This window comes from Palaemon carinicauda, chromosome 28 (genome assembly GCF_036898095.1).
Source record: "Palaemon carinicauda isolate YSFRI2023 chromosome 28, ASM3689809v2, whole genome shotgun sequence".
NCBI lineage: Eukaryota > Metazoa > Arthropoda > Malacostraca > Decapoda > Palaemonidae > Palaemon > Palaemon carinicauda.
This window is the reverse complement of record NC_090752.1, coordinates 55,577,551-55,601,148: the sequence shown is the minus strand read 5'-3', so window position 1 is coordinate 55,601,148 and position 23,598 is coordinate 55,577,551. Positions and strand designations below refer to the sequence as shown.

Sequence of the window (23,598 nt, the reverse complement as noted above, 5' to 3'; positions counted from 1 at the left end):
GTTCAGTAGATTAGCTAGCTACTTTAGTAGTTTCTGCATTGTGGCTTTTGTAAAATGTTGTGATGCTAAATCAGTTTCTGTTATTGTAAGTATACAGTAACTGACATGGCTTTTCTGCCTTATTCATATGTATTGCTGGAGATGAACCCTTACTTGTTATGCAAGCTATGGTGTAGCTAGTGGTGTGCTTGCCGCCTAAGAGATGACAGCTAACAAGACGGGATATCTACCAAGGACTCTCAACACAAAAAACACGATGACGTTAGGAGCAAGTTTTCCGATGATGTACATTGTCAGCACATTGGCTTTGACTGTGAAACCACTATGTCTAATAGATAATCTGTAGTTTCAGCATTGATGCTTCCTGCATATGCTAACTCATTTACTTGGGAATTAACTGTTCTTGTAACTATCAAATCTGCTTTTCCTGCCAGCTAGCTGGACTAAATCCTCCTGTACTTTGGCTGTTTATCCTGTGAGTGGTCTGTTGCTTTAACTCTGGCTGTTACTAATGCTGATTTCTGCTGTTACTTTTCTTCCTAATGCTCATGTTACAGGTCCTGCTGTTCGTGTACTGATTTAACCAATACTGCTGCACCAAAGTTTGGCCATGAGCTGCTTTTTTTACTGAACTGATGATAGGTTCTGCTGTGTTGACTGTGATGACCATACTTTTTGCTCAGTCTTTTACCATTACACCAGTGATTGGTGCTGCTGCAACAATATCTGCTTCTTCCATTGTTACTGTTCCTCCTGTTATGGTCAAGATTCCATCTTCTGCTGTTCTTCAATATAACGCTCCCTTAGTCAGCACTGGCTTCATTTCCCATTCCTGCATATGTAGCTTCTTTACTCCCTGCTGTTTTAGTAGCTACTGCTTCACATATTCTTACCCTGGATTGCTTACTTCTCCCATATGGCCCTCACTATTCCTGCACGTACAGTTCATGTCATGCCACCTATACGGAGACAGCTCAGTTCCTGTGGTGCCTGCTGCATTAGCAGCAATTTTTATCTTGTTCTGGTGTGTACAGCTTCTGTATGGCATGCTGAGCCTGCCGAGTCTTATTCCAATAGTGACACTAACTGTGTATGTTGATCCTGAAATGCTTGTGTCTAGTGTGTTTTATAAAGTTCACTTTCCTGTTAGATGTGTCCTCGAGATATGAAAGCAAGTTAAGTGTTTTGTTACCCAGTCACTGTCACTAGACCGAGTTAAGATGGCATCACTGTTCACTGAGAGCACTTTCTCTAGACCTGAAGAAGGCAAGACTTGAGAACAAATGAACGAATAATTTCAGCGATATCCATGAATGAGGCAAGAAGGCATATCTCCAAGTGTATGATTTCTTCTGGCAGAGACTAGTTTTTTAATTGTGAGCAGCATGGTGTCTTCACAAGATTGGACCCATCAAACTTCCACTGCTTTCTACATGAACATTGAGTACAAAGCCATTCTATGGCAGATATGTGGAAGTATTAGTCTACCTTTGCCAATTTTATATGTCAGACATTAGGCACAAGATTTGGTTGTTCATCCTTTTTTTCTATTCACAAGATATGTGCTACAGAAGTATGAGCTTGCACTTCTCAACTGTGGGATTGTTTGAATTCTGCACCTCAAAGTACAAACTACCTCCTCTTAGGGTTTTTGTTATTTGAAGTACCCATATAAATCCATCAGACCTTGACAAGCCTGGGTTTATAATTTCATAAAATTGGTTTTGTAATTTTATGACCCAATTAAATAAATTCAAGCCAGTAATAATATAGGTTTATCTAGAGATTACTGTATAATTTTAAAAAAGTATTTTTTCTGACATGCTCATCAACTAAAAATATCTACTTCCCAATCCCCTTTTCCTTAGTGTGTATAGTGTGTGTGAATACACATATTTTACTTCATATTATTCATATGTTCCTACTTGTAATATGAACTATCAACCTATAATAGCTGTACCATTAAATTTTGAATGTGGTAAACATAAGTTGCTCTCCCACCCAGCAGGTAAAGTAAACTTTACTTTTGGCTTCAGCTGCCAGACAGTACAGATATAATTTTAAATATTTAACTTAGCCGGTGAATATATAGCTGCAACTCTGTTGCTCGACAGACAAAAAAACTGTACAAAAAACTCGCCAGCGATCGCTATACAGGTTGCGGGTGTGCCCATCAGCGCCAACTGTCGGCCAGATACCATACTCCATGTAAACAAAGACTCAATTTTCTCTCTGTCGACGTGTCGACAAGACGTACTTTACTCGCTGTTGAAACCTGGAGTTTTTCCCATCATCTTTGGTGAAGTACTATATTCTGGTTTGAGCTTTCGCAGTGCAGGTGTTTTATCTTCATCTTAAATCTTGAACTCGTTTTGGATAGATTTAATTTTTGGTGACAAAGAGAGTATGGACTTTCTTTGACTTTTAAATGGCCGACCTTTCCCTTAGACGGAAGTGTGTTTAGGCTTTTAGTAATTATCTTATCACGTTATAAATTAATTATAGATTTTCCTCTATATATTTTATATCTCACCGCCTTTATTAGGCCTCTTCGATTAACTTTCCATTTATAATAAACATAAAAAATAAATTTTAATGTTTTGTTTATATGCGACCTCTCCTGAGAGTAGGCGGTCCTAACTTGGAAACCGAAGTTAATCAACATTGAGCCCTTTCAATCGTAAATAGCTTTTATAGAGCTAATGATTTAAAACTTTTTAAATGAAATATTTTATGAAAGAATTTATTTGAATAGTCTTCGTACTGTTTTCAAAGATGAACTAACGTTTAGTTTATTTATGCTACGCAGTTTGCGCTCTATCGTTACGATAGAGAGAGAGTGTATCACGGTTTCACTTTGCAGAAAGAGTAAATCGATTCTGACGTTTTGTTCATTCTTCTTTCAAAGCTTAAATGTTTTATTCTATTTTAAAGGAACTTTTTAATTGAAAAACCTTTCAGTTTTTTCCTTTGGTCAAATAACATGTTTTTTTGACGAAACGTAATTGGGCTCTTCTCTTAGGTGCGAAATCAAGAGAGAAAGAGAGAGAGAGATAGAGACGGAGGGAGAGAGAGGAGAGAAAACGTTCCGTTCAAGCGGGTAACGTTGTTCTCGAGTTACTCTCGTCCCTAGTCTCTGTACGGGGAGAAAGGATAAAACGTTTTTAGTTTTATTCTCGTCCCCAGGCAATGTACGGTGAGAGATTGAAAACGTAGTTTTGAATGAATTAGTGTTTATTCTCTTCCCCAACCACTGAATTTTTTTATCTTAAAAGATGTTTCCTGTTTTTTTGCTGGTATTAATGTGCTTGCATTATACGACTGATTTCGCATTTACTACCTTTTGATGAGGGTAGAATTGCGTGCTTCAGGTAGAAATCAGTAAAAGTTTCGATTTCAGTGAAATAAGTGCAAAATAGAAAATCGTAGTGATAAAGTGATATTGCGCAAAGTGTTACAGTGTTGCGTCCGAGGGTTCGTCTGTTCGTGCCTGTCGTTCACCTAGTCCGGGACCTCTTGCAAGCTCCCAAGCCCAGGGGAGAAGTAATGTCGTACGACTTATGGGTTCGAGAGGCCTTGATCAGCGAACAGACGTTTCCCTCTATGGTATCGGGTGTATCTTACCAAGATCTCCCCTACCATAAGGCGAGAGAGACGTTTTTCTCCTCGTCATCCGAAGGCTTTTCGCATAAGAAACCTGAAACAAGGTTTCGAGGCCCTTAAGCGAAAGTCAGTCCTTTCAGGACAGGTCCAGCGTCCTGGTTGCAGCCATTAGGACAGCTCTGACCCTATGCAGTCATCGGAAAACTGCTCGCCGCCTAACAAAAGCGTAACACAGACTCCGAGAGTCTTTTTTGTTGGCAAAGTGTTGCGGTCACAGACGTTACCCTCGTCTCTTACCGCAACCATTTCCGTTGATCCTTAATGGGTTGTACGGCAAGACATGCAGAATATGCTTGCCTCCCTTATGGAAGACTATTCTGCCGATTAGTCCGTTGAGCCTAGCCGTTTATCTCATCGATATCCTGGCTTTCAGCCAACCTAACGTTCCTTTGTGCATCCTGTTGACGTTGGCGTAGCTAAGTCACGTCAGTCAGGTTGTTTAGAACCACACTCGATGCGGTCTCGTGTGGATTTTCAGCCACATTTGGACGTTAGGCCACTTGCTGATGCTCCTGTTGACGTTCAGGACGTTCGCTAACAATCGGAGTTGACTTGTTTTGACGCTGTGCGTCAACCTCCGCATTCTAGAGTTGTTTTGACTGCTCAGTCTAGGCAGTCAAAGCAGTCTCGAGTGGACGCTGTGCGTCCTCACGCACCTGTTGTTGTTGACAGTTCAGTTGTTGACAGTTCACAGACTGTCAAGCAGTTACATGACGTTGCGTCCTGGTCCGCTACTAATGCACCAGTGCGTGTGGACTCTGCTTGTAAAGCATTGCCACCACGGTAGGTCTCTCCCTTGCTTGAGACTCAGCTTTTTTCGGACAAGGTTCCTTTAGATGAGGAAGTTGCTGTTCCCCCTCCTACTGATATTCCCTTGAGGACTCTGTCAGACGGAGAGGAGCCTAAAGCTGCTTAGCCCTCTATGGACTTTAATTAAATCATGCTGATTTTTAAGGATCTTTGTCCGGATCTTTTTGTAACTGCTGCTCCTCGTTCGCCTAAACGTCAGAGCTTACACTAGGCCTAGCTACTTCGAAGCCGTTGTTTATAAGCTAGTGCTCTCTCGCTCTCCTAGAGAGCTTTACGTTTGATAGGCGACTGGTTTATCACCAGGAGGAGTTTGGGGGATACAGCCTTTGCTTTCCCTTCTTTTAAACTGGCTTATAGAGCGAGAGTCTGATATGACACGAGAGAAGTTCTCAGCTTGGGAGTTCCTGCCTCTGCCCAGATAGACTTCTCAAATCTCGTAGACTCTCCCTGGCGCCTGGCCAGGAGACGCTCCAAGTTTTTTACAGGTCAACTTCACAGCTGTTTTCAAGCCTTTGAAGTTTTGCTGTACAATTATGTCATGCATAAACAAGGCTTTCAGGGATGGAAAGCGGTACCGCCTCAGTCCCTAACCCCGTCTGTTGCCGCACCTGCTCCCGTAGACCCTAAATGGGCTTTGCTGCAAGACATGCAGTCCAAGCTTGCGTCCTTGATAGAGGACTTTAATGCGGAGAAGGTTGCTGCTGAACCTTCTGGCCAACAACCTTCCAACCGGTCGGTTGTGCGTCCTGTTAACGCTGAGGTAACCTTCTCGCGTCTACCAGTTGAGGTGGTTCCTCCACCGATGCGACCCAGTGTGGGTTGCCAGCCGCACGTTGACGTTAAGCGACGCTCGGAGGTGGTTGTTGACGTTCAGGACGTTCAACAACCATCAGAGGTGACTTGTTTTGACGCGGTGCGTCAACCTCAGCAACCCGGTATGGTGTTGACTGCACAACCCAGACGGTCTAGACAGTCTCGGGTGGACGCTGTGCTTCCTCGCGCACCCATGGTTGTTGACAGTTCACAGACTGTGCAGCAGTTCCATGACGTTGCTTCCGGCTCCGTCACGCATGCACCAGTGCGACCGGACTCAGCGAGCCAGACGTTGCCCACTCCGTTGCCGTTTCCTCATCAGTTTTCGGATGAGGAACTATCTGATGAGGACGTTGCTGAACAACAAGACGATCAGCCCCCAGAATAGATCAAGCCCTGCTATCCATCCAGAAGATGCTGAAGAAGGAATGCTGCTCAGTCAGGCTGTGGATGAGTCTGGTGGGGACGCTGTCATCCCTGGAACAGTTTGTATCACTAGGAAGACTACACCTCCGTCCTCTTCAATACCATCTGGCTTTTCACTGGAAAAAGGACAAGACGCTAGAAGCGGTCTCAATCCCGATTTCCGGAAAGATAAAGTCTTGTCTGACTTGGTGGAAGGACAATATCAACCTAAGAGAGGGTCTTCCCCTGGCTGTTCAGACTCCCCACCACGTTCTCTTCTCGGACGCATCGGACTTGGGCTGGGGCGCGACACTGGACGGTCGGGAATGCTCAGGTCTGTGGAACTCGAGTCAGAGGAGCATGCATATCAACTGCAAGGAGCTGTTGGCAGTTCATCTGGCCTTGAAAAGCTTCGAGTATCTCCTTCGAGGCAAAGTGGTGGAAGTAAACTCGGACAACACCACGGCCTTGGCGTACATCTCCAAACAAGGAGGTACCCACTCACTGACGTTGTACGAGATCGCAAGGGACCTGCTCATCTGGTCAAAAGGTCAAGACATCTCCCTAGTAACGAGGTTCATCCTAGGCGACTTGAACGTCATAGCAGATTGTCTCAGTCGGAAAGGGCAAGTAATTCCAACCGAATGGACCCTCCACAAGGATGTGTGCAAGAGACTTTGGGCCACTTGGGGTCAACCATCCATAGATCTCTTTGCAACCTCGCTGACCAAGAGGCTTCCAATCTATTGCTCTCCAGTCCCGGACCCAGCAGCAATACATATAGATGCTTTCCTCCTAGATTGGTCACATCTGGATCTCTACGCATTCCCACCGTTCAAGATTGTCAACAAGGTACTGCAGAAGTTCGCCTCTCACGAAGGGACAAGGTTGACGTTAGTTGCTCCCCTCTGGCCCGCGAGAGAATGGTTCACCGAGATACTTCGATGGTTAGTAGACGTTCCCAGAAGTCTTCCTCTAAGGGTAGACCTTCTACGTCAGCCACACGTAAAGAAGGTACTCCAAAGCCTCCACGCTCTTCGTCTGACTGCCTTCAGACTATCGAAAGACTCTCGAGAGCTAGAGGCTTTTCGAAGGAGGCAGCCAGTGCGATTGCTAGAGCAAGGAGAGCGTCTACCATTAGAGTCTACCAATCTAAGTGGGAAGTCTTCCGAGACTGGTGCAAGTCAGTTTCTGTATCCTCGACCAGTACCTCTGTAGCTCAAATAGCTGATTTTCTCTTATACCTGAGAAAAGGACGATCCCTTTCAGCTCCCACTATCAAGGGCTACAGAAGCATGTTGGCATCGGTCTTCCGGCATAGAGGCTTAGATCTTTCCAACATAAAGATCTGCAAGACCTCCTTAAGTCTTTTGAGACCACCAAGGAGCGTCGTTTGGCTACCCCTGGATGGAATTTAGACGTGGTACTAAGATTCCTCATGTCAGACAGGTTGGAGCCGTTACAATCAGCCTCCCTGAAAGATCTCACTCTTAAGACTCTTTTCCTGGTATGCTTAGCCTCGGCTAAAAGAGTCAGTGAGATTCATGCCTTCAGCAAGAACATCGGATTTTCGTCGGAAAAAGCCACTTGTTCGCTGCAACTTGGTTTTCTAGCCAAAAATGAGCTGCCTTCTCGGCCTTGGCCTAAATCTTTCGATATTCCCAGCTTATCGGAGATCGTAGGCAATGAACTAGAAAGAGTCTTATGCCCTGTTAGAGCTCTTAAGTTCTATTTAAAGCGTACTAAACCTTTACGAGGCCAATCTGAAGCTTTATGGTGTTCAGTTAAGAAACCATCCTTGCCTATGTCAAAGAATGCTTGGTCATACTTTATCAGATTGTTAATACGAGAAGCTCATTCACATCTGAGTGAGGAAGACCGAACTTTGCTTAAGGTGAAGACGCACGAAGTTAGAGCTGTAGCAACTTCCGTGGCCTTTAAGCAAAATATATCTCTGCAAAGTATAATGGACGCAACCTATTGGAGAAGCAAGTCAGTGTTCGCGTCATTTTACTTGAAAGATGTCCAGTCTTTTTACGAGAACTGCTACACACTGGGACCATTCGTAGCAGCGAGTGCAGTAGTGGGTGAGGGCTCAACCACTACAATTCCCTAATTCCATATCCTTTTAATCTGTCTCTTGAAATGTTGTTTTTTATGGGTTGTCCGGAAGGCTAAGAAGCCTTTCGCATCCTGGTTGATTTGGCGGGTGGTCAAAGTCATTTCTTGAGAGCGCCCAGATTAGGGGTTTGATGAGGTCCTGTTGTATGGGTTGCAGCCCTTGATACTTCAGCTCCTAGGGGTCTGTCAGCATCCTAAGAGGATCGCGAGGCTCCGTAAGGAAGACGTAATTATAAGGCAGAGTAATCGTCTAAGTCGACTTCCTTACCAGGTACCTATTTATTTTGTTTTTGTTATTTTGATAACTTCTAAAATGAAATAAAAACTCTTAGCTCATAAGATGTAAACATATTTAACTGGTCTCTACCCACCACCCTGGGTGTGAATCAGCTATATATTCACCGGCTAAGTTAAATATTTAAAAATTATATTTTAATTATAAAATAAATTTTTTAATATACTTACCCGGTGAATATATAAATTAAACGACCCTCCCTTCCTCCCCAATAGAGACGCAGTGGGATGAGAAGAAAATTGAGTCTTTGTTTACATGGAGTATGGTATCTGGCCGACAGTTGGCGCTGATGGGCACACCCGCAACCTGTATAGCGATTGCTGGCGAGTTTTTTGTACGGTTTTTTTGTCTGTCGAGCAACAGAGTTGCAGCTATATATTCACCGGGTAAGTATATTCAAAAATTTATTTTATAATTAAAATATCATATTTCAGCATCCTCATCTGGCTGTTTTAATTTTTTGCTTTTTCTTTCACATTGAATAAATGCTCTTGCAGATAGTCGTGATCAAGGGGAATTAATAGAAGCAGCCAAGGATATGCATTTTTTCCTGTTAACTGTAATGATATGAATTTTCTGTGCTACCCAACATTATCTAACATATTTGTTACTGTCAGGCAACATGGCTGCTGCTGTTCCATCTCTATTGTATATGGCCTTACGACAACGTGAATCTATGGAGGTTGGTTTTCCTTAGGCATCATTGTTGTTCCATGTCAGGAAAAAGGGCACCTCCTTTCCTTTTTCCTCCAGTATTTGCCAATCCCGGTAGGTACAGGTGCTAATGAAGTTGATTGTGCTGTTGTGGTCTCTTTCCCCATAAGTGTCGTCATTGGCCTGCATTACAGGATGGGACGAGCCCTAATTTCTTCCTTCTCCCCCTGCCGATTCCTCAGCATGGTTTCGTGGGAACAGTGCTTTACCAAAACCCATTTCATTACAGATACGGGAGCTCATCGGTGTCATATGAGACCGAACACAAGCATTACTGCTTGACAATTGGCAGCCCCTCATGCCATGACTATATCTCTAGACTGAGACTTTCCCCAGATGCCAAGGTTTTCCAACTCATTCCTGTTTTTGGGATTAAAACAGGTTTCTTCTCACGTCAGATCTCAGGGCTGGTACAAGCACCAAGATGCCACATTGTAGTGGAGGAAGAAGAGTTTTGACTCCCTGATCCACCAAGCAGGGATTTTCAAGGGCCTCAGGCCCTTCAAAAGCCAACCACACTGGCTTCAAGTCAACCAGCTTCGTCAGTGCTGGATAAGCTGACCTTGAGCCCCACATCTCAATATGCCCTCCAGTTCCTTCCAATTTGATAAAAGGAGGAAACATTGTTCCTCCCCTTCAACCCCAATCTGACCATTCCTTTCACCAGCTCTTCCACTCCCATCTCTCACTCTACGACAATATGTTCTAGACATACCCTCTACAATCACCAAAGGCTCTGGCACTTGCAATAAAAGTGCAGGTTATGATGGACAAGAACAAGCTAGAAGTTGTCAAAGACGTATCTTGTGATTTCTACAGTTGGCTGTTCCATGTGAAGTTGGATAGAGACCAGTTATCGACCTCTCTCCTCTGAACAAGTTTGTTCTACAAACTCTGTTCAAAATGAAGATGATGATGACAGTTTGTGCAGCCATCAGGAAGGAAGACCTCATTCTTTCTGTGGACTTGAAGGATGCTTATTTTCAAATATTTAATCCATCAATCCAGCAGAAAGTACCTTAGCTTTGTTTTTGAGGGAATTTTGTATCGATTCAAAGCCCTGTGCTTCAGACATTCTATTGCTCCCCAGGTGTTCATGCAAGTGTTTACCCTTGTCTCAGCTTGGATATCTTGTCGATTTGATCTTATCGTCCTCAAGGAGGCAATTGCCTTAGAATCAAAACAAGCTTTTTCCCTTTTGTCACGACCTAGGGATCGTAATCAATCGGGAGAAGCCCTGATGGACTCGCATCCAGGAGAAGGATGAAGTACTTCGTAGTGTTGATAAATGCAGCAGTGGTAGGTCTTTCCAACAGATGATTGCACCAACAGACTCAGGAGGTAGCGCTACCATTTACCAACAGACTCAGGAGGTAGCGCTACCATTTTTGACCTATCAACAACACCTTCTATGAATTCTTTTGTTGTTGAAGCTTGAGCCCCATGGGTGCCTCTTAGAGTTTGCTACAGTGGTGTCTGAAGCGTAACTGATAAGCAGCCACCGATTCTCTTCACCTGTTGGTTCCGGTAGAATAAGAAGTAATGGATGATCTGTAATGGTGAGACTGTTTATAGACATATCCAAGGGGTGATGAGGTGCAAACCTGAGGGACCAGGCAACCTTAGGGATTGTGATCTTAGGAATAATATGTCTACTCATCAATCTCTTGGAAAGGCAAGTGGTATTTCTGGCTTTGCAAACTTTCCAATATAATTTGATAGGGCACTCTGTAGAGTCGAGTTAATGAGCGACAACACTGCTGTAGTGGATTACATCAACAGGCAAGGAGGAACTGTCTTGTAGTCCCTCTTTATATTGGCCTGGCAGGTACTCACTTGGGTGTTCAAAAATGCAGTAGAACTGTCAGATTCATCCCAGGCTAGCATAATGTACTAGCAAAAATGCTTTGCCAATATTGGCAGGTGATAGGAGCTGGGTGGTTTCTACTACCCTGCATGGTGTAGTCTTTTCTTGCCCCTTGGTGTTTCCCGTCAACTGACTTGTTCGCCACCCCAATGAACAAAAAGCCTCCAGTGTTTTTTTCCCCAGTCCCAGATTCATCAGCAGCAATGGAGGACTTCCAACTTCCTTGGGACCACATGGATGCTTAATTATTTCCACCCTTCTGTCCAATATGTTGAAATTCAACATGACTTTGATGGCTCCCAAGTGGCCACACACTGAGTGGTTTCCGGGTTAGCTGATACTCCTCGTCAAGTACTAAGAGAACTACTCCTATGGCTTGATCTTCTGTGTTGGTCAGCTCCATCTGCAGAGGTACCACAGCTGCTGTCATTTCACGGTTGGTAACTATCGAGCATCTCCAAGAGAAAGGCTTTTTGCGAGGCATTGCACATAGTTTGGATAACTGCAGAGATCCTCTGCAGCTGTCTACCAGGAAAAGTGGGCCCTCTTCTGCTATTGGTGTCATAGGCAAGATATTTCTCTGTTTAGAGCCTTCCTACATTTGATAGCTATTTCCTCGTCTATCTTTGCTGAGAGAAGCTCCTCTCAGTCTCTGCAATGAAAGACTATCACTCAGCCTTAAGCCCTTGGACCTGGCCTTTTCGTGGGAGTTGTCCATGTTCACAAGCAGCTTCGAGCAGTCCTGCTCTCCTAGAGAACTCAGACTACTGGAGAGGGACGTCACGAGAGTCCTTAGCTCTCTCAAGGGGTCTCCGTACGAAAGCGAGGAGAGCGTTAGATGGGGATCAGTCACTCAAGACTGGCTTTCTACTTGTCTTGGCCTCAGCAAAGAGAGTGGGCAAGTTGCACGGCATCGCTTATGCCATGAGCCGTTCAGAACCTCCTCCATCTCCTCTCTCCAAGAGGCATCTAGCTATCCGGATGACATGCTTCTCTTTCTCTGTCTTGCTATGGCCTTACCTCAAGAGAACTTAGTACTTCATATCAGAGCACGAGAGGCTGTTCTTCGACACTGGAAGGGGTAAGAAACCAATATCCAAGAATATTCTTTTGGCTTTACGAGACCATAAAGTTCTTATCTCTCTTTCAGAGAGTCTGCAGTCAAACAGTGTAGAGCGCAGGCTCACAAAGTCAAGGCTATTGGCTCCCCCCAAGCCTTCAAGAAGAATTTCCATAGCACAAGATGCTTCATAGTATAAGAAGCATCTTGTTCAAGTTAGAGGTTGTGACGTAAATCCAAGAATGGAAGGTTTATCTTTCTTCTTCCCCTCGGTTGAGTTGCAGCAGTTGTGCTGTTATGTAGCTGGACCAGATGCTAGATGCAGGTATGCTATGCAATCAAGTAACTTTTCATTACAATTTGGTTTGTATTGAATATCTCCCCCTTCTTCCCGTACTAGGGGAAGGTTAGATATATCATAATGCCCATACATTCTGATTTCATATCCATGGGGATATAGATTCTTTACTGACTGTCTCCCTGTTTCCTGGTATAGACCTAATCTAAAACTAGTAGCATCTCCTTGTGCAGGTAGTTAGGCGGTTGACAGGAGTCATGACTTTCGCTCCTCTACTGAACCAAAGTACATTGTCATTTCCAGGATTACTTAACCGTCCAGTTTGGTTTTTGGGGACTTCCCCTTTAGATACTTTTTAAGAGAAAGGTAAAGGATGACAGTTACACCCTACTCTTAGGTTTGTGCCGAGCTTGCATGTACAGTCTTACAGTCTTTTTTTTTGCTCCACTTGTTGCAAAATGACTTGAAGATGTGCCCAGGGAATTCAATACTTTGAATAAGGCTAATTATTGTTGATGGTTTTGTATAAAATTAGTTTTATGTGGTAAAATCTTTATAACTTCCTGATATATCTAAGAGGTAATGAATTGCATACAGTATTTATCATGATGAAAATAGGGGTTGAGAACAAAACCTCATATTCCCAGGATCTAAGACAACTTTAACTGGAAACAAATTGATGGCTCAAACAACTAATAATATTTGGAGCAAAACACAAAATAAAATTGTCATGTATACAAAGAGTGGATAAACTTTATCTACACCCAATTTTAATGTTAGGAGTTTAAGGCCTCGTTTCCTTGAAAGGAATGAGAAGTTGGAGTATCTATGAGTGAAGTAGCTTTGTTTTCGTTGTTGAGATTTGCAAACTTATACCTACAAGGCCACAAAGTCTCAATGTCGTGAATGGGGATGATGTCTTCTGCCGGTGTTTCTAGGAGCAAGCTGTCTCGTACCTGCAGAATAAAGTATCTGTATCAGAAGGGTTATATTATTGCTACTATATGCTGTTATTGCTTTCTGTTTTGACACTACAGTACGTCATTCATAGAAAATATTGAATTATAGTATAATGAGTAATTAATTTAGTTATACAGTACAGTAATACCTTGAGATACGATTTTAATCCGTTCCGGGACCGAGCTCGTATATCAATTTGCTCGTATCTCAGATGAATTTTTCCCATATAAAATAAAAAAAAAAATTATTCCGTTCCCACCCTCTGAAAAAACCCTTGAAAAACAGTATATTACAGTGGAAAAACATGTATTTAATTGTTGTAATCAACATCCTACGCTAACAAAATAACAAAGAGCTATGAACTGGTTAAGATGCTCAATGAAATGTAACATTATTATGGAGTTCTTACCTTCGAGACAGACGGTAGCGGCTAACGGCGGTGTGTGCGGAGGAGGAGGAGGGAGAGAGACTTGACGGGAACACGTTCGGTACGCAACACTTTTACAACACTACGTATCATACCTTAACTTTAAATTCAACTTAAATGAAATTAGCAACTTTAAATTTAACTTAAATGAAATTTGCTTACTGTACACACACTTGAAAATGAATTAATCTTACGTTACACTAAATCTAATTCTACATTTTGATTTCATTTTCATTTTTTTACTTTTCTTCTTCCGGCTTGGCTTTTTTTTGCCTCGCTTTCACCTGCACTTTTTGACGGCCTTTTAAAAAGGAACCTATCTAGGGATGTTTGATTTTGTCTCCCCTTCAAAATGTTGCAAAAATGACGCACGCAAGCGTCGTCGCAATAGGCTACCGCACGACCACTTGCCAACTTGTCCGAGTGCCTCTTTTCCATAAAATTAGAAAACTCCTGCCACTTCGCTAACATGTCTTTGATTTCTGCCATAGAAAGGCGGCCCTCGTCTTCCACCTCCTCGCTACTGAGCTCCTGCAACACATCCGAATGTTGCATCTCCTGGAGCTCTATCAATTCCTGTGTCGTGAGCTCTTCCTGATGCTCCTCGACAAGGTCGTTCACGTCTGCTTCGTCTACCTCCAGCCCCATGGACTTTCCAAGAAACACAATTTCAGCCATCACAACAGGTTCGGCGTAATCAGGGTCTGTCTTATCGAACCCTTCAAAGTCCCTCTCAGCGACGGAAGCTGGCCACAATTTCTTCCAAGCTGAATTAAGAGTTCGTCTTGTGACACCCTGCCATGCATCGTCAATAATCTTTAAGCAATGTACGAGATTGAAATGTTCTTTCCAAAATTCAAGAAGGGTGAGATTGGTGTTGTATGTGACATTGAAGCATTTCTTGAATAAATGCTTTGTACAGTTTTTTGAAGTTAGAAATAACCTGTTGGTCCATTGGCTGGAGGTGTGGCGTGGTGTTGGGCGTGAGATAATGGACCTTGATGAACCTGAATTCATCAAGAATGTCCTCTTTGAGAACAGGAGGGTGACCAGGGGCATTGTCGAGGACCAGGAGACATTTCATTGGCCGGTTTTTCTACGCCAAATATTTTTTGACTGCCAGACCAAAGCGAATTTCTGTAAAGAAATGCCGGGTAACCCAAGCCTTAGCATTAGCTCTCCACATCACTTGGTTTTTCTTTTAAGATCCTTTGGCTCTTGAAAGCATGTGGGTTTTCCAAGTGGTACACCAGCAGTGGCTTGACCTTACAGTCACTGCTGGCATTGGCACACAAGGCTACAGTTAACCGGTCCTTCATGGGCTTATGACCCGGTAGTCTCTTCTCCTCTGCCGTGATGAAAGTCCTCCAGGGCATTTTCTTCCAAAAAAAGACCAATTTCATCGCAGTTGAAGACTTGTTGGGGGATGAAGCCATGTCAGGCGATACGGCGATAACCAAAGCAAAGGTTGTGACGAAGTCCGCCGCAGCTTTCGAGTCTGAACTTGCTGCTTCCCCATACCTCACAACTGAGTGTATCCCAGTCCGTTTTTTTAAATTATCAAGCCAGCCACAACTGGGTTTGAAGGTTTCCGCTGGCATCGAAGTCTTCCCTTTCTCGGCTGCTTCCTTCCCTCTCAAGTCATCATAGATTCTGCTGGCCTTCTCACATACGATTGTCTCGATCACGCTATCTCCCGCCAACTGTTTCTCCTTTATCCATATTAAAAGAAGCCTCTCCATCTCGTTGTGAATATCACTACGCAGCTTGGAAAGGATGGTTACTCCTTTTCCTTTGGAAGGAAGGCTTGGTGCTCTTTATAGCATCCTTCTGCTAGAGGATGGTACACATAGTCGATGTACTCCTCTCATACTGGCGTGCCAGCTCAGTCACTCTTATGCCACTATGTTTTTCGATTATTTCATGCTTGATCTCCATTGTCATCCTACGCTTTTTCTTTTCACTACCCTTGTTTGCACTCACTTGCTTTGAACCCATTGTTTATTTAATTAATTATGCACTGATTAATGCAAAAAGCACGAAAAAAAAAAAAAACACTACGGCCGATGCTCGGAGATAATTTTACGCGACAGAGATCCGACGGGAAAGACCAAGCAATGCTGTCCTCGTGAGCAGCCTCTCGCACACGCAGCCACATAAAAAACTACCTCGTATCTCAGGACAAAAATTTGTTCGGAACTTTCCTCGTATCTCGATTTTCTTGTATATTGGGACGCTCGTATCTCAAGGTATTACTGTACAGTACTTTATTATATCTATACAATATAGAAACAGGCTTCCCTGAAAGGATGACAACCTAACCTGGATAAAAACACTAAAAGATTACATCAAGGAGAGTAAGACAACAATGTATATTATGGGAATAAAACTTACTAAAAATTAAAGTCAAGGCTTGCATACGACATAAATAGTAATCTATTCAAAGCACCTGCATAATTATTAAGTATACAATAGTCTACTCAGAGCACCAGGTCTGTTAAGGGTGTGGCTGGTAAAGTTGGCCTTTAGCCATCTGCCAAATCAACCTTCGAACATACATCTCTCTTCTTTTCCATCCATATATTTGAAACTGATATCTATAAAGCAAAAGAGGCTACATAGTACAATGAGTGTTGAGTTTAGAATTATAACAACAGTTTATTTAAATTCTGAGGCAAGAATTTTTCCCATGTTGCCACATTGTGGCGGTGGTCAGGATGAATTCCCGACTCTGAAAAATTGAATTGGAATTGAAGGAAAAGTTTTCTTCAGTGGCAGCAAAACCTCACTTCATAAAATTTTGTGTGAGACTGGCTTTGTATATGTCAAGGTTGATAGCAACAAATTCCTTATAGAGGAATGATGTTGCAGTACTCGCACAACGATTTTATTTATTTATTTTTTTTTTTTTGAGATAAAAAAAGTCAAACAGGCTTCTACATTGCGTATCTGGATGAAAATTCGGTAAATTAGAATTACAGTTCCAAAAGGTTGGATAAACATAAAGCCACTGCAATACGACAGCCATCAGGTAAAGGAAGTTGTCTGATTATATACTTCATGCCAGTTATGAAAAATGGCTTTGTAGAAGAGTTAAACTTTTACCTCATACTGTAAGTGGTGTGGAAAATGACATTTGGAAATAATTTGTACTTTTCCTAACTATACAAACCTGGAGGTTTTTTACTAGGAGCTAAATTCAGTGCGAGCTGGTGTTCCAGCCATAACAACTTTGAGCGAGGTGGTAGTCAACCTTCCAGCAGAAGCGAAGGAGACTGTAGCGAGGGAACACTCCCGCTACCGCCCACAAACTCACTAGCTCAACCAATTTGGATTGCATGTAGGATTTAATGGGGAAAGTGATAGCAGGACAGGTAAGCGAAAAGAACTTTGTAAAGTTAGGAAAAGTACAAGTTAATCAAATTTGTCATTTGTTCGGACGCAAAATACAAACCTTCATTCTTTACTACGAGACTCGCCTATAGGTGGATAGAAATTTGTTCAACTAGCTGAAAAAACTCTCCCCAGGATGCAACACCCAAGCTTAAGGAAGTGTAAGATGGGGATCCAGACACCTTATGAATCGGTGGTTCTTATAATATCAAAGTGGTCGATGGCCTATGCAATGATAGTCAGTGAGTGAGAGGGACCACTGTAACTACATCTAGGTTTCTGTATAACCTTATGTTTGACATTACTGTACAGTACATACATTGAGACTTAAATCACCCACCTTCCCCTTGCCAGGAAGTTGGGAATATGTATTTGTTTGTGAACAAAGCAATATTCAGGCAACTTGCAAAAAACTGGGCTTATATGCAGTCGATGTGAGTCCACTAGCAGGGCCTTGGATACTGTATCCAATGAGAGGGGGAAGATGAAAAAAAAAAAGGGAAGTCATTCCCTTACATTCATCCCCGACTAAAACTGTAATCACTGCTTTTGAGTGACTGCTAAGGAAGCTAAACTACTTGCTAAGCAGCCACAACAGGGTCTATGGAGTATGTTTCTAGGGACCTGTGTGTCCCATCTTGTCGGTAGTTGGCAGTGAAGGTTGTCTGACACTTCCACACGCCCGCTTATAACACCTGTGATAAATTTCCATTTGAACGTTAGGGATGTATTTATGTTCTTAAGTGGAGGAAGGAAATTGTGCTTTTTGCAACTTTGCTCTTGACCCTTCCCATGCTGACGAGCAGCTGATTGTTGTGTGGGCTAGATTGTCATGTACCATTAAGGTAGTGCCTTAGCACCCTCACAAGACATAGTAACTGCTGGTCTATGTCATTGATCACTTCCCATAGACTCATAATCCAGAAAGGCTCGGACCTAGAGTCTGCTACAGCCGGATTTTGACTCTTAACGATAAAATCAGAGACGAAACAGAGTAACCTGCCCCCATCCCCATGAATGGGCGATATTGTAGACCATGAAGCTCTCTTAACCCTTCTTGCGGAGGGCAGGGCGAGAAGGAAGACGTTTTTGAGGGTTACGTCCTTTTAGGGAATGGAGGAGTTTAGTCACATTCCAAAAAGGGGGTTTCACTTTTGGCTGAGGGCAAGATACCTTGATGCTCGGTATGAGCATTGATAATTCTGCCACAAGAAATAAGGCTTAAGGAAGAGAGATAGCTTTTTACCAATGAGGTCAGAGGCAAACTCAAATGTCTATTCTCTCTGAAGTTTCTGCTAGAACTGAAGGCTTCAAGATATGTGGAATGAGTTGTAACTCAAGGAATGTCTACAGATGCCGTTGCTCACAATTTCTTTGATATATTAAAGAGATAATTAACAAAATTTAAGATAACAGAAGAAATATAGATTTTTCTTGTCTGGATCAATGTTTTTGGCTAATGAGTTACTCATACAATACTAATTACCCTATAACTATAAAAGTAATTAGAATTTTGACAAAATATTTCATAAACGTATTCTCCGTTGCCATATGAAGCTCCTTGAACTTTTTCAGCATTTTTGCCTTTTCTCCCTACATCCCTGTATATTGACTTACAAGCGGGGCCCCGTAAGAGAGAGTTGCAGAGTAGTTCCCTCTTTGGTACTTTTCTAAGGAACTTGGAGACGACAGAGTATTGTTTCTTCAAGACCTAGTTGGCCCACTGTTTGGCTGCATTATGAGGCAAGAATGCTACCACCCTGGCACCTATTCTTCTTGTCTGTGGTCCACCTAAGAGGAGGTTTGAAGGGTCATCTTAGCAAGTCTCTCTATTTCTGAAGCTTATCCAGCAGAGAATACCACAGGTTGTGCCACTAACTTCTTCGCTGACCAGCCCTAGGTTAAGGTTGATTCTTTAAAGGCAGGGGAAGAAGGGTGATTTTCCAGGATGTCAAAGTACTTCCTTGGTCTGATGAAGGGCGGAGTTAGTAATCTGGATGAGTTGCCAGCCTTAAGGAAGTCCTTCCTCACAGAGGTCTGCAAATCCAATTCCGTAAAAAACTAGCCATCAGCTTAGACCAAGGAAGCTCTAACCTGGATCTCTTGGGTCTAAGTGGTTTAGGGTCTATATCCCATCAGGTATGTAATACTACAAATTTTGAAACAATTGTATTTTTCTTAGCTATACAAACCCGAGTCATGGGTAACTGCTAGTCATATTTTCTACAACCGGCCAATCAAAGAAAAATTTATTTGACTGCACCATGCTTTGTTGCTGGGCATGCGCATGGAGCATGAGGGCTCTTGCTCACATCACCCCCTCTCACTACACTCACCTGGTCAAAGACTTGCAGTGCAGTTGAAGTGGGAACTTTTGTAAATGACTCGGATTTGTACAGCTAGGAAAAATAAAAAAAAATTGTAGTTTATTCCCATGTGGATACAAACTTCTGAGTCATTTCTATGTGAGTTTTCCTTAGGAGGGAGGAAGTCTCTGTAAAGTTATATACCCTTCCTCTCTGAAAGATACAATTACTATAACTAATAGCAAGATATCAAAGTGAATAATTAGTGAATAGTGTTGCCGGCTCATAAAGAGGCAGGGCTGTACTTTCAATTCTAAGAATAAAATTCTTTCCAGGAGTGAAGTCTCCACGAAGTTGAGAGGTACTGTATACCCATCCTCTCTCATGCAATTATAATAAGCAATAGCAAGAGATCAAAGAGAACTGCTAGTAAATAGAGTAGCCAGGTGTGAAGTGCTATGAACATCAAGTGTTACATAATAAAAATGCAATTTCAGTATATCATCAAATACTAAAGAAATTCAAGGCAGTCTTACTTGCATTAGGGTAAAAAATCAATGGAAGGCTTCAAGTATAATCAAGATTACCATCTGCCTTATTGTTCATTATACCATATAATGCAGAGAATAATTAAGCCTGAGGCTAGAACCCACACATGCCCCTTGAAAGCAGACAGATTATTTGTTGTGGTGCAACCATAATGCCCACTGAGGTTGTCAAAAACCTGTATGTGCCATCTTTAAGATAACTGTCTAAAGTTGGGTCTTCTCTTCCATCCACTAGCTTTGAGGACGTGTACTATTGAGTGTTTTTCAGAACATTGAGTTTGTGGCTCTCATGATAGTTTCTCTAAATCAGAAAGAGTGTTTCTGAATCAGAGCTCATGAAGAAAGTAGAGTTTGAGAACTTGTACTACCAAGTGGTTTTGTGGAACGCTAAAGTTGCGGAAAGCTCACATGTATCATGCTCGAGGGGAGGTTCCCTAACGATGCTTCTCCTGAGGATGTATACTGTAGGCTCTCAGAATAGCTTCTCTTAATCTGAGAAAGGGTATCTGAATGGAATATGTCCCAGATATTTGTTCCATTAGAAATCTCGCACTGTTCTATGAAACAGAGTAAGTAGTTGTTCGTGTCATCAGGAATCTCTTTGAAAAACAATATTGTGAAAGAGTTGAAACATATCATTTCCAAATGGCATCTGGATTTATTCACTGGACCAGAAACGGGTAAAAAGTGGCAGGTCCACTGATGCCCTGTGATCGACAGGGAGAGGAGGGTGGATACCTGGTGACTCTTCCCCTGAAGATAGTGAGTGAGTCATATTAGGTCTTTACCAATAGGGTGAGCATGTTTAGGATAAAGAATTTCACTTCTGATCTAAGGGCACCAAAAAGAGGGGGTTATCCTTGGATAGAGGGGTCAAAACACTGTTCATCAATGGACTTGAGAGACAAGATCATGAAAAAGTCCAACTGAAAATTACTGGAATCTGGTTCTCATCAAATTGAGAACAAGGTATTCCCAGAAATATAGTATTTTCTGAATTGGGTTTTCAGGAGAGAAGACCCTGGAAGTAAACTTGTTTTCCTTAGTTGGTAGTAAAGTAAAGCCAAAGGAAAAAAGGGTCAGATCCCTCTGACTTAAGCCCTCCTGTCTGGGACCGAGATGATAATCTTAGGAGATAGTAAGTCCCTTTCTCCCATAAGTAAATAATAGGAGGGGCTGCTTCAAAATACAGAGTTAAATCTAAACTACCAATACTGATACAGGATCTGTTTCTCAAAATTGTCAAACAGTCCGTATTTAAGGAGAAGCGATCTTGGAAAAGCTTCAAACTCTAGATTAACCCCCTCGTATGAGGGCTCTATTTGAGCAAAATAGTTCTCGTTCTATTGACTACCTCTTCCCAGGGAAGACGATTAGTTAGATTTCTATTGTGATATGTCAAGCAAACTTACTTCAACTTATTCTAAGAGTGATTGCTTACAGCACTCTTTATTCGGTCTGGCGATCCTCTCAGGTTTTATCATGAGAAGTTCCAGAACCATGGACCATTTCTTATACATAAGAAATTTTTAAGTCCATCAGATTCCCTTAGACCTCCTGGCGTTATACTCCGGAGTCAAAAGAGCAAGACACTGACCATTACCGTAGTATTGGTGAAAACGGTGCCTAACAAAATATCCGGCAGAATTAAACAATTTGTGAAAAGAAATTAATTAAGGCCAAGCTTTTATATTAGGAGGTATGGAAAAATAACTTTCACTGCTCTCTACTTAGTGATGACTTCTTATATCTTTCTCGGAGATGCTTCCTAGACTTTCTAGAATAGGAGAGAAGTACCAAAGTCCTGTTTAACTGATGTACAGGAAAGACAGGTCAAACTTTCGACTTCAAAGTTGAGCTTTATTCTTAGGTCTTCATATCCCCCAAGGGAAGCAAATGTTCCTCTGACAAGAGAGGGGTTTTGCATACTGTACTTATAGAATTCTGATGCTATTCACCACTCGCACCGAGGATACTATATCATCTAGAGGAGACATTACTTCCCAGAATGCATAATCATTTTCCAGAAGTTGGGTTCTGTCCTCCAATATCTAGTTTTGAGGACAATCATTCCTTCTGAAAACCAAATAGGGCCGGGACTCTGTTTATGGTCAGTCTTCTGACAGTCCCCAGGTGGAGCTGGGTGCATTCCAAATTCTTCAGATTAAAAGGGCCCATATTTCCACAACATAATTTTTCTGCCACGATCTTGAGTCTAGACAGGGGCACAAGTTTGAAACACTAGTATTCTTCTCGAAAGGTAGTATCTTAGAGATCTTCCTTGAGGCAGACTTAGCATGGGTTCAAGATTTGATACCTCACAAAAGCTATGGGGTAACAAACGTACCAAAAAAACTATTCAATATTTGTCATGCCAACTAAAGATAAGAGAGAGGGTTGAGATCCAAAAGAATTTTGACTTGCTACTGTAATGCTGAGGGAACTGGAGACTTGAACCAGGAGCTGGTATTAGGATGCTCCTAAGAAAAAGGAGGTCTAAAACCAGGGGCTATAGCATTAGATTGTCAACCCAAATATACTGTAGTTACTGGAGATGTATCTAGATTAACCGTGGTGGGGAGGGAGGGAAATAGTTAGACCTATACTGTATCCTGAACAGGCTATTTCAATTGTTCAGAGATTGATCCTCAAAAAAATTACTACCTCCTCCTGCCCTTTATCGGCCACTCCTTACCTGTGGTAATTCCAGGTACGCACCCTTTAATAGTAGGTGACCATCGAACCTGTATTCTTCACCTTCAGGGGGGGAGGGAATTCTCTTCCTTGGTTTGAGGAGTTTGATCTACGGGGTGTCTCTGTGCTTTATGTGATTCTCTCTGTTGATGCCGAGAGGCAGGCATATCAGTTGCCATCTCTCTCCTCCCGGAAGTAGTTTGTTTCAGTCTTGCCATTTTTACTATTGCCAACTCTACTTCTGTCTGAGAGAACAGATAGGGGGAATTCACCAAATCAGAGTTTTTCAGACTTAACACATCTCCAGGAGGTAGATGTTCCAAGCATCTGGCCAAGATTGCGTTGCGACTTTTGAAGATAGTTCTCCCATAGAGGAACAGTCTGATGCGATAGAAATTTTAGTGCTTTTGTTCCTGTTCGTGATAATTCTTCAAATCAATGTAGGACATGATGACACTTAAGATCTTCGTAGTCGAGCCATGATCGCAGACATAACGGCTATTTCCAAGCTCATCATTTCTGAGCCCGAAAAAAATGGAGGGGAGTGCAGATACGTCCTCTATCTGGCTGGACGGAACTAGTCTAGTCAAGTTCTCTGGGATCAGTAGTGGCCTCTAAAAGGCTCAGAGGGCACAAATAAATTTCTTTCCTCAGACAGGGCCAGAGGTGGTAAGTCATGGGACCTGTTTTTAATTTGTCTAAAGAGTTCTAATCCATACTTGAGTTCAGGATTCTGCACTTGTCTGAATCCTGTCTCCCAATTTTTTCTCATTGACAGCTTTCTCTTGGGGAGACACTGTCATATTTTCTAGGTATTGGATGAGGCTCCTAATCCTAACTAGAGATGTCTCTGAAACTGACATAGGGGTTCCAGAGGGCTTACCTCTGTTGGGTTTGTGCCAGCACTCACAGCTAGGAGCCCCATAAGGTTAACAATAGTAATGTCAAAATTTTGAGAAGAATTACTTATCTCACCTCGAATGTCCTTCCTTTCTTTAGCCGTAAATATATCGAGGCAGAGCGAGGCCTGGGGAAATTTCTTCCAGGCTCAACACTTAGGGTCGAAGTATGGGTTTCCTTTCCCAAATTCAGTCTTATTATATGATAAAGATCTCTTTACTGGGAGGCCTCTGCATTATCTTTGACACTGGCCTTCACAACGCCTCTCAATAAGGTTGACTCCTGTGTCAGATTGGGGGGAACGTTATTGAAGTAGGGTAAGAG

At 42.4% G+C, this 23,598-nt stretch overlaps 1 protein-coding gene across 1 annotated transcript in view; it reads right to left on the bottom strand.

Moving 5' to 3' along the window:
• Positions 1–10,137: 10,137 nt before the first annotated feature.
• Positions 10,138–23,598, bottom strand: part of LOC137621598 (dipeptidase 1-like) — a 133,812-nt gene continuing 120,351 nt past the window's right edge. Inside the window, exon 11 of the mRNA XM_068352010.1 lies at positions 10,138–13,002. Coding sequence (XP_068208111.1) covers positions 12,823–13,002 — 180 coding nt within the window. The 3' untranslated portion in view covers positions 10,138–12,822. The remainder of the gene's footprint in view (positions 13,003–23,598) is intronic.